General features: G+C 42.4%; 1 protein-coding gene across 3 annotated transcripts in view; it reads left to right on the plus strand.

Moving 5' to 3' along the window:
- Positions 1 to 12,447, plus strand: part of CLOCK (clock circadian regulator) — a 188,924-nt gene that overhangs the window by 78,176 nt on the left and 98,301 nt on the right. For 2 of the 3 annotated variants that reach the window (XM_077477469.1, XM_077477468.1), the window contains one exon: positions 9,513 to 9,572. The exons of the other annotated variant lie outside the window; for it this stretch is intronic. In XM_077477469.1, coding sequence (XP_077333595.1) covers positions 9,513 to 9,572 — 60 coding nt within the window. The remainder of the gene's footprint in view (positions 1 to 9,512; positions 9,573 to 12,447) is intronic. 3 annotated transcript variants of the gene reach the window in all.

The following is a 12,447-nucleotide window of genomic DNA, read 5'->3' on the forward strand; positions in this document are numbered from 1 at the left end:
AATCTATGTGCACTAACCAAAAAATACGAAAAAATACTCGGCACTAATCACAACAGCATGTGCAAGTAAATCATAATGGATGTCACTGGCAACAAACCTCCTTCACATCCAATACGAAGTGCTATTTGTGCTAATTGCTATTCCACCTAGTTTATGAACAGCAAAGCTCCCAATCCCGAAACTACTTCAGGGGAAGAGTATTGTGCAAAATTCTAATAGTGTCATATAAAATTGAGTAATTTAAAGTGCATAAAGGATTTAGTGTAATCAATTTAACAAAGTGCAAACCCACAATTGTGCACTTTTCGCAAAGATGTGCAAATAAGCAATAAATAGAAAAAATAAAATAAAAATGCTATTGTGCTTCTTGGCATTCAGCTTGTTTCCCAAACGCCACAAAGATTCAAACCGGTGTCAGGGACATGTAGCAAACATGTAGCAACAACATATAAAAACACTCCAATGAGAGTTAGTATGTACCGTATTTATCGGCGTATAACACGCACTTTTTCCCCTTTAAAATCGGGGGAAAGTCGTGGGTGCGTGTTATACGCCGATCCCCACTGTCTGTGAGTCTAAAATACTGAGTGCTGCTGAAAAATACCGAGCGCCGCCGAACAAGACAGAGCCGACTTCTCGGCTCCGCTCGTATTCCCACCTCCCTGCTGTTTCTGGAGCGAGCACTGCCGAATACACAGTACAGTCGGCTCGGTCTTTTTAGGCAGTGCTTCGCTCCAGAAACGGCAGGGAAGCGGGACTACGAGCGGCACTGGCAAGGCTGCAAACGACGCTGGGCAAGGCTGCAAACGACGCTGGGCAAGGCTGCAAACGACGCTGGGCAAGGCTGCAAACGACGCTGGGCAAGGCTGCAAACGACGCTGGGCAAGGCTGCAAACGACGCTGGGCAAGGCTGCAAACGACGCTGCTCATTCTGCAATGATGAACAAGGCTGCAGATGCACACTGATAAGGCTGCATTGATGGGCATTTAAATGTACGTTTTTTTTCCTTAAACTTCCCTCCTAAAACTTTTTTCCTTAAAATGCCCTCCTAAACTGGGGGTGCGTGTTATACCCCGATAAATACGGTAATAATCACAGAAAATATCCTAGAGAAAAAAATTATATGTATATATCAGCTATTGTTGTTTTAAATAACTCCTCCTCCGCATACTGCAAACACAGGATAGTACTAAATATCACTACATATGCTGAATACTGATATCACTTATAGAGTGCAGTCTCTAATACATTAAGGAAACGCAGTCCCTTCACTATCATGAGATAGTATAGTTGACGAACGTTTCCCGCTGTAGAGCGAAGAGGAAAAAACTTTCCAGGACATCAACACACACGATCGTATGCCTTCAGAATCGATCCGATCTTGGCACTAAGTAAAACACAAACTTTCATTGCGCAGTGATTATAAGCTCTGCAGATTTTATCCACACCAATTGCACTCACATAACCCAAGCCGATATATAGCGCTTGAAAAACAATCAGCTGGATACGGTTGGAGGCGTTTCCCAGACAAGTCACCTTGCTGGATTCTCAGAGGGCTCAGAACGTAACGTCACTGGCTCCACCCGACGTGTTGAATCATATGTCACATGACTTTATCAAGGGATCTATCCTGTGTTTGCAGTATACTGAGTAGAAGTTATTTAAAACAACAATAGCTGATATACATACTAAATTAGGGATGGAGGCACGCGGCAGCACTAACATTTGATTTAATCTATCTCTTTTTACAATCTTTCTTTTTTGATTTCCTTTGGTATGAATTTTGACTGTTAGTGTGTAGAGACTACACTTTTTTAATTTTTATTTCTATTATTTATTTATCTATTTATTTATTTTTTTAATTTTTTTTTTTTATTTTTTTTTTTAGTCCACTGACTTCACCGTATGTGCGTATGGGCGGTGTCGGGCGCTGTTGGTGTCGTAGCTGTGCCCGTCCCTGTCATGACCCAGGGTTGCGACGTGCACTGGGGATCTCTCCCCCCGCCCTGTTCTGACGTGGGGCGGGCGGGGTCTCCTCCACTGCTCGTCGACGTCATGCTTCCGGCGCCAGATAAGTGACGTCTTTTTGGCGTGTTTGTTCTGGCTGCCGGGTTAACCATCTCTGACCATTTGGGGGCTGGATTTGGAGCGTGCGGCTGTCTAGTTTGGTCTGTACGGCCGACAGCTGTGTGATGCCTTCCCGGCCCCCTTGGATTTCAGATGCATGACGTTGGGGGTGGGTCTATGGCGGCGCCATCCCATGGGCTTCCCCCTGTGCAGGGTCTCACCCTTCGGATTTCCCTCCCTCACTCCCCATTTGCCACAACTTGATCCATGGCTTCTTTGCCCTTATTCATATAGCACAAGGTAATTATCTATCTAATTTTATTTTTTTACTATAATTCTCATTTATAACACCTTTTTTCTTTTCCACTCAAATTTCCCACCCCTTCCCTCTCAGCTTACACTCTTATAATACTTTTCACACATATTTCAACATACACTTATTTTACTTGCTTACCTTTTATAGGTCCCCTTATGAGGGCCACCCCACTTCCCACACTCGACTTTTGCTACATCCCTTATCCCAACCTGCTATGGGGGTGGTTTGTGCGTTTTGGTTGTCGCCCCTGGCGTGCTCCCTCAGCCCCGGACCTAGGCGGTTTTTGGGTCGGCCCGACTCTCGGTGCACTGTGCCGCCTCTGCGCAGATATATATGTAAGTCTGTGGGTCGAATGTGCATCTGTGGGGGGTTCTCCATGTCTGTACATTTGCTTATTTTATTTTAAATTTCTTATTTATTTATCTATAATATTTTTTTTTTTGTTTTTCCAAAAAATGGCTGTTTATTCTATTTTTATTTTATTTTATTTTATTCATAGGCTACCACTACGGTGTTGCTCCTGACGAGTGGCTATAAGGTCACGAAACGCGTAGAGCTTTCAACTGCCGTTTTGTGTATACAATTGTCAACAAAGCATGAACGTTCCTCTTTGATTTTTGTTCTTTTAATTTTATGGTTTTTCTCTAAATGACACCTCTAATGTGTCATGTATTTATACATAATCTGTGCTTATTGAATACTCAGTTCTTCGCATGTTTACAATTAAGTCCTTGTTGGAATGTGTAAATATTGATGAAATGGAAAACATTAATTTATGATTGTGCAATAACATGTAAATATATGATCACTTGTATTTATTAAAAACTTGCTTTTTATCAAATTCTATGCTTCTGCTCCCGTGTGCCTCATACAAAGTCCCGCCTGCTGCTTTTTTCTTTTTTCTGATATACATATAATTTTTTTTCGCTAGGATATTTTCTGTGATTATTACATACTAAGGCCCCTTTCACACGGGGCGGATCAGTAATGATCCGCCCCGTGATGATCCGCTCGCTCAGCGGGGATCGCTCCGTTGTCCCCGCTGAGCTGGCGGCGGACAGGGTGGTCTCCGCACACTGTGCAGGGACCGCCCTGTCAGCTCTCCGCTCTCCTCTATGGGGATCGGACAAGCCCGGACCGTCTGTCCGTGTTCATCCGATCCGCTCTGCAGATGGATAGAAAAACCAGGATTTTCCTCCGTCTGCAGAATCGGACAGTAGCAGAGGCGGACGATATCGGGTGTCTGCGGATGTTCATCCGCAGACACCCGCTATCCCATAGGGATAAATGTATGCCTGTATTCCATCCGCAAACGGATGGATGAAATACGGACATATCGTCCGCATGTGTGAAAGGGGCCTAACTCTCATCGGAGTGTTTTTATATGTTGTTGCTACATGTTTGCTACATGTCCCTGACACCTGTTTGAATCTTTGTGGTGTTTGGGAAACAAGCTGAATGCCAAGAAGCACAATAGCACTTTTATTTTTTTCTATTTATTGCTTATTTGCACATCTTTGCGAAAAGTGCACAATTGTGGGTTTGCACTTTGTTAAATTGATTACACTAAATCCTTTATGCACTTTAAATTACTCAATTTTATATGACACTATTAGAATTTTGCACAATACTCTTCCCCTGAAGTAGTTTCGGGATTGGGAGCTTTGCTGTTCATAAACTAGGTGGAATAGCAATTAGCACAAATAGCACTTTGTATTGGATGTGAAGGAGGTTTGTTGCCAGTGACATCCATTATGATTTGCTTGCACATGCTGTTGTGATTAGTATTTTTTTCGTATTTTTTGGTTAGTGCACATATATTTGTTAGCACTTTATATAACTTATACAATTTTTTTATTGCTCACATACTATTATTGCAATTTTGCACAGCTGGGGTTCAGCATATATCCTCTATAGTAACCTCAGGACCAGTATCCCTGTTTTTTCCATTGTAGATTGTGTAAAAGGAAGTTGACCAGAGCGCACCATTATACATTATACAAAAAAAACTTTAATGTTTATGTGAAAGATATTACGCCAAGAATCGTGAGAGAATTGTGATCTTTAATCTAAGCAAAAAAATTGTGATTCTCATTTTATCTAGAATTATGCAGCTCTAGTTCAACTACACAATGAATACGTGGCTTATCTAATGTGGTTTGTTTCTTACCAACTCTTTTTGTAATTTTATTTTAAAGTGGAACTACAGTCCATGTAGGTAAAACATATCGTGAGCGACTTTAGGAACTTAATATGTACAGTCTAGAGGTAAGAAGGGAAAGCAGGCCATGATTGAAACCTTTAACCACTTGCCGACCGGGCCATAGCCGAAAAACAGCTACAGTGTGGTTGGATAATTTTGGTAGGGCGTACTATAACGTCCTCCCTGAATCACGCTCCCGTGTGCCCCTTGGGGCGCGCACCTGGGAATGTCCGTCGCCATCGGGTCTCCCAGACCTGGTGTGTCATGGGTTGGGGTAAAGGGCCAATGACAGCAGCCCTTTACCACGTGATCACGCAGACCAGTGGTGGCGTGGTCACTTGTAAACAAACCAGAGCATGTTGGGTTTGGCTCCTCACGACGATCAGTACAGCCTATGAGGAGAGGATGGAACCAGTGCAGCAGCGATGTGGGCTGCATCTGAAGTGCCCACAGCGCTGATCTTCATCAATCCCTAGCTCATCCATCCACATTCATGCTCCATCCCTGGCTCATCCATCTATCCCTGGCTCACCCACCCACATTCATGCTCAGCCATGCTCCATCCCTGGTTCATCCATCCACATTCATGCTCATCCATGCTCCATCCCTGGCTCCTATATCCATCCCTGGCTCATTCATCCTCCTCCATGCTCCATTCCTGGCTCATATATCCATCCCTGGCTCATTCATCCTCATTCATGCTCCATTCCTGGCTCATATATCCATCCCTGGCTCATTAATCCTCATTCATGCTCATACATGCTCCATCCCTGGCTCATTCATGCTCATCTATGCTCCATCCCTTGCTCATCCACCCTCATCCATGCCAAATCAGTGCTCATCCGTGCCATGTGAGTTGTTGTCCGTGCCACGGGGGATGTCCGTGCTATGTGGGTTGTCGTCCATGCCATGTCGGTGCTCATCTATGCCACAGCCATGCCACTACAGTGCCCATCATTGCCTTACAAAAGCATAATAGGTAGTCAAATTAGACTTGAAATGGTATGTCCCTATAACACCTGTCGGTGCTCCCTGCATGTTGGGCTTCTATATGGTCATTCTGTGTAAAAGTCTCACATGTTATCACCATACTCCGGAGTAGCAGAATATATTTTGGGGTGTAATTTTTGCAATGTACATTCTATGTGTTAGAAATATCTTTTATAAATGGACAACAATGCGTTTTTCATTTTCTTTACACATTTTCCAAAAACTTGGTAGTCCAAGGAATGATATGTGTAATTTATGCTCCAAGTACACCTGATGGTGCTCCTTGCATGTTGGACATCTGTATGTGGCCAGTCTGTGTAAAAGTCTCACAATATGTGGTATCGCCATACTCAGGAGGAGTAGTAGAATGTGTTTTGGGGTATATTTGAAAGTATGCATATGCTGTGTGTGAGAAATAACTTATGACAATTTTGTGAAAAAAAAAAAAAAAACTTAAACTCACCATGCCTCTTGATAAATACCTTAGACTGTCTATTTTCTAAAAAAGGGTCGTTTGGGGAGAATTTGTACTTTCCTGGCTTTTTAGGGTCTCAAGAAAGGACATAAGACATCAGTACACGAGGTGTGATCGGGTGTGATCAATTTTTAATGATTGGCACCATAGCTTGTAGACTCTATCTATCACTTTCACTGAGCCCTGGTTCACATTCGTACGATTTGACATTTCAAATCGCATGTCAAATTGGCAGAAATTGCCAGCAATGGCACTGTCCTAATTGGTCCAACGCTGCATTTGTGGCCCGCACCGATTTCGTAAAGTAGTTTTTGTACTACTTTTGTCAATTTCGGGCTGCGATTTTTTTTTTACATTGACATCTGAGCAGAAACCCGCACAGATGTCTCTGAAATCGTGACCGAAATAGGGACTGACACTCGCCCGGCTTCATTCCCGCAGCTCAGTGTGAACCTGGTCAAAGACCAAATAATATACACTGATTTGGGTTATTTTTAACAATGATATGTAGGAGTATATATTTTGGCCAAAATTTATGAAAAAATTTACAAATTTGCTAAATTTTATAACCGAAACGAAGAACAATGCATTTTTGTACAAAATCTTCGGTGTTTTTTTCATTTATAGTGCAAAAAATAAACCCTGTGGTGGTTAAATACCACCAAAAAGTTTTATTTGTGTGAAAAAAGGACAAAAAATTTATATGGGTACACTGTTGCATGACTGAGTAATTGTCATTCAAAGTGTGAGAGCACTGAATGCTGAAAATTTTGGTCTGGTTAGGAAGGGGGTTTTAGTGCCCAGTGGGCATGTGGTTAAATACATCAAGGTGATGAATAAGGTTCTGGAACATGGGGACATGACCTCAAACTAACTGGAGGAAAGTTCAAAACAAACCTTAGAGAGTATTTCACTGACAGGTTAATGCATGGAATAGTCTTCTAGTAGAGGTAGTGAGGCAATTGACAGTAAATGGCTTCATACGTACTTGGGAACAAACATACAGCTGTGGTCAAAAGTTTTGAGAATGACAAATATAAAATTTCACAAAATCTGCTGCCTCAGTGTTTATGATGGCAAATTGCCTATACTCCAGAATGTTATGAAGAATGATCCTATGAATTACAATTAATTGCAATGTGCCTCCTTTTGCCATGAAAATGAATCCCATAAAAACAGTTCCACTGCATTTGTGAAGAAAGCTTCAGGGAGCTCAGTCTAGCAAGTGCCAGGACCATCGCCTACAATTGATTCAGCTGCGGGATCAGGGCACCACCAGTGCAGAGTTTTCTCAGGAATGGCAGCAGGCAGGTTCGAGTGCATGTGTACATAGTGAGGCGAAGACTTTGAGGATGGCCCGGTGTCAAGGGCAGCAAAGAAGCCACTTCTCTCCAGGAAGAACATCAGGGGAAGACTTATACTCTGCAAAAGGTACAGAGATTGGACTGCTGAGGACTGGGGTATAGTCCTTTTCTGATTGTTCAGGGCATACGTAAAAAAAACCTTGTCCGGAGAAGAAAAGGTGACCGTTACCATCGTTTCCTGTGTTTTGCCAACAGTAAAACATCCTGAGACCATTCATGTGTGGGGCTGTGACTCTGCCAAAGGAGTGGGCTCGCTCACAATTTTGCCTAAAAACACAGCCATGAATCAAGAATGGTACAAAAAACATCATTCAAGAGCAACTTCTTGCCCAACCACCCAAGAACAGTTTGGTGCAGAACAATGTCTTTTCCAGTATGATTGAGCACCTTGCTATAAGGAAAAAGTGATAACGAAGTGACTTGGGGAACAAAACATCGACATTTTGGGTACAGACCTTAATTCCATTGAGAACTTGTGGTCCGTCCTCAAGAGGTGGGTAAACAAAAAAACCCCCACAAATTCTGACAAAACTCCAAGCATTGATTATGCAAGAATGGGCTGCCATCATTCAGGATGTGGCCCAGAAGTTGATTGACAGCATGCCAGGGCGATTTGTAGAGGTCTTCAAAAAGAAGCGTCAACACTGACTCTCTGACTGAATCTAATTGATAATCAATAAAAGACTTTGACACTTATGAAATGCTTGTAATTATACTTCAGTATACCATAGGAACATCTGACAAAAAGATCTAAAACCACTGAAGCAGCAGACTTGTGTGTGTGTGTGTGTGTGTGTATATATATATATATATATATATATATATATATATATGTATGTATGTATGTATGTATATATATATATGTATGTATATATATATATATATATATATATATATATATATATATATATATGTATGTATGATGGATGTACACTGATCAGCCATAACATTACGGGCACTGAGGGGAAACGTAAATAACCTTGATTGTTTTGGTACAATAGCACCTGAAAGTGGGTGGGTTATATTGGACAGCAAGTAAACATGTTGTCCCAGAAGTTGATTCATTAAAAGCAGAAACAATAGGCATTGCAGTTTTTTTGTGTGTTGGGCTGTGTAGATGTAGAGTGAACATGCTGACCCGCGTTTACAACCAAAAGCACCTACAAATGGGCAAGTGAGCATCGGAAACTGAACAACTGAGGAGTGGAAGAAGCTGACCTACCCTGATGACTCACATTATTTATATCATGTGGCTGGTAGTGTGCATTGCTTACCCGGAGAAGAGATGGCATCAGGATGCATTATGAGAAGAAGGGAAGCCGACGAAGGCAGTATAATGGTTTGAACAATGTTTTCCTGGGAAACCCCAGCTCCTGCCATTCATGTGGATGTTTGACATGTACCACCTACCTTAAAATTATTGCTGTCCAAATGCATCTCTTTATGGAAATGGCATTTCCAGAGGCAGAGGCCTCTTTTAGCAGGAAAATGCGCCCTCCCACACTGCAAAAATGGTTTGAGGAACACAGCAATGAATTGGAAGTGTTGACTTGGCCTCCAAACTCTCCAGATTTCAGTACAATTGAGTATCTGTGAGATGTGCTGGAAAACAAGTCCAATACATGGAGACCCCATCTCACAACCTGATTAACTTAAAGGATGGGCTACTGATGGCTTGGAGCCAGATACCACCGCATACCTTCAGAGGTCTAGTAGCGTTCATGGTATCGACAGATCGTGTCTGTTTTGGCGGCAAAAAGGAACCTACCCAATATTAGGTGGGTGGTCATAATGTTATGGCTGATCATGTATTATATAAATGTGTGTGAAAAATCCCCTGTAATAAAAGGCCACATTATCAATTTCTATATTAGAGCAACTTTCATGCAATGCCCCTGCCCATGGACAATTTTTCTGTTGCCCAATCCTGCGGAAATACAGCCTTGACCATGGGTCTGTTATGTCTGTGACACTGTTTTACAAATATTTTTTGCACAAAAAAAAAAATCTTTCTCTTGTAAATAAAGAGACACTTTTTCAGCCAAGCTTTGGTTGATAAATGACACTTTAATGACACTTGTGTCATCCTATTGTAGAGATGACGGGAGTATTTTTGATGGACTTGTTGAAGAAGATGACAAGGATAAAGCAAAAAGGTATATTACCTCATTTCTGTGCAATATAAAATCTGATTTACTGTACATGGTGGCTAGTGGCCCTTGGTTTGCTACTATTTAAAGCAACCCTTTTTCTTTGCTAATGTTTATATAAAATGCTGTTGAACTCTGCTGCAGCCTGTCCCTAGTGACCATTTGATTTACATTTTATAAAGGGTTAGGATCCAAACCTTTTAAAATGTTCTTATTTGTAACGGTACTGTTTTGTCTACTTAAAGGGGTAAGTTCACCTTTACAGAAAAATCTGTAAGGTGAACTCACATAGGATGCCCCTCCTCCTCCCTCTGAGACCCGCTAACCTGGAGCGCGGTAATCTCCCGCTATATGACATTGTATAGCCACCTGACTGGTGTGGGGCTTAGAAATCCCATTTGCTTAATCTCCAAAATGTACCTTGTCAGGAGGTACGTTTAGGAGCATTCTAATTGGTTGGCGCCCTCACATGGGTGGCGCCGACCAATCGGGACCTGCGTAGCCTGCCTGTCCCCATGGGGGAAGAGGAGAGAAAGCTGTGGGGATTTCAAATCCCCTGACTGGTAAAGCGTTGTCAGAACAGGAGATTGCCAGACTACAGGTTCAATGAGGACCAGGTGCGATGGGGACAGAGTTAAGTGTAAGTTCAACTTACACTTTTAGTTGAACTAGAAGAATTTTGATCCATGTGAGGCTGCACCTGCTCCACAGAAATAGATCTATTCTACAATCAACTTCTGTTGAACAGGCTTATTGTGTAAAAAAAATTTAAAACTGCGGAGTACAAAATCTGGTGCAGCTCTGCATGGTAGCCAATCTGCTTCTAACTTTAGCGTGTTCAAATAAGCTTTGACAAAAAAAAACCTGGAAGCTGATTGGAATGCTATCCACAGCTGTGCCAGATTTTGAGCACTCCAGTTTTAGTAAGTCAACCCTGGTGTCTACGCAGGGAGGATTCCTCTATCCCCCTGATTGTGTGGATGAAGAAATCTGTCTGTATTTCATCTATGGCCAGCATTAGGCTGCACATTTTGTAAAAAGACCCAGCCAGTGGAATAGATTACGAAGGTATTGCTTTGTTTGCAATGTTGGAGGATGTAAAGGTTCAGTTTTATTTCCATATTCCACTTATAGAATCCACCTGCTCTATTCCCTGTATTCCGCTTGCTTCCACCCATGGTGTTAGGGGTATACAGCTCAGCATCACAGGGCAGAGTATATAGCTCAGGGTATACAGCTTGGCCTGGCAGCTCGGGGTGTATAGCTTGGCCTGGCAGCTCAGGGTATACAGATCAGCGCCGAAACCCCCACTCGCGGGTCTCCTGGCAGAGCACCCCCGGGGCTCATGGCTCTGATGACAGCACCCACCAACCCTCCCGGGAATTGTGACATCATACCCCCCGTGGGACTCGTGGCTCTGGTGGCAGCACCCCCTGATGCCCTGTGAAGGTTGGTGTGAAAATAGTGAAAATGAATTCGCTATAGTCACAAAATTGGTCGGAACCCACCCAATTTTGAAGCCTATTAGCGCCTCTGGCTCTAATTGGTGCCTCAAAAAAAACAAAAAAAAACACCCCCTCCCTCCCCTGGCTTAGGAGTTTGGCGTCCTATTGTTATTATGTGGCTAGTCAATATTCTATGGCCATCATTAACATGCAATAAGTGCAGTCTAGTCTGATGTGAAATGTTCTCTTTTACAGTAACAGTTGCTTTCATCTACCGCTAAGCAAATAATGTCTTTCAAGAATGAGTAGATGGGTCAAGGCTGGAAACTGTTTATTCCTCTAATGTATAACTACACTAAATAGTCCCAGCCTTCATATTGCATGCTATTGCAGGTTTTGTGCTTCAGTGTTAATTATCTGCATTCTCTGACTTGTCAAAGTCATGGCTTCTGTTTAGTCATTGCCAGATCTTGTTAAATCTACCACAATGGGCACTTCGGGTGAGTTCATTGGAGTATAACACATACTCTGAGTAGTCAATATTTTACATTTGACAGGTTTTTCCAGCGTCTAAATGCTCCTCGATGTTGCTCTTCTGTACAGTGCCTTGCAAAAGTATTCACCCCTCTTGACATTTTTGCTGCCTCACAACCTGGAATTAACATGCATTGTTTGAGGATTTACATCAGTTAATTTATAGAACATGCCCACAACTTTGACCACAAATAATACAAAATAACAGAAAAAGTCAATGTGCTTAACTAGTCACCCCCCCCCCCCCCCCAAAGTCAATACTTTGTAGAGCCACCTTTTGCGGGCATAACAGCTCCAAGTCACTTTGGATAAGTCTCTATGAGCTTGCCATGTCTTACCACTGGGATTTTTGGCCATTCCTCCTTGCAAAACTGCAAAAGCTCCTTCAAGTTCGATAGTTTGTGTTTTGTGAACAGCAATCTTTAAGTCTGACCACAAATTTTCTATTGGATTGATGTCTGGGCTTTGACTAGGCCATTCCAACACATTTACAGGTTTCCCCTTAAACCACTCAAGTGTTGCTTTAGCAGCGTGTTTGGGGTCATTGTCCTGAAGGAAGGTGAACCTACGACCTAGCTTCAAATTACACATAAAGTGGTACAGGCTCAAGGATATCCCTGTATTTAGTACCATCCATCTCTCCCTCAACTCTTACCAGTTTCCCAGTCCCGACTGCTGAAAAACATCCCCACAGCATGATGCTGCCACCACCATGGTGTTCTTTAGGTGATGTGTTGGGTTTGCGCCAGACATAGCATTTTCTTTGATGGCCAAAAAGTTCAATTTTAGTCTCATCAGACCAACGCACACTCCTCCATACGTTTTGGGAGTCTCCCACATGCCTTTTTCACAGACTCAAAACGTGCCATTTTGATTTTTGTTGAAACTAATGGCTTCCTTCT

This window comes from Lithobates pipiens, unplaced genomic scaffold, assembly GCF_037356315.1.
Source record: "Lithobates pipiens isolate NorthernLeopardFrog02 unplaced genomic scaffold, aLitPip1_a1.2 Scaffold_13, whole genome shotgun sequence".
Lineage (NCBI taxonomy): Eukaryota > Metazoa > Chordata > Amphibia > Anura > Ranidae > Lithobates > Lithobates pipiens.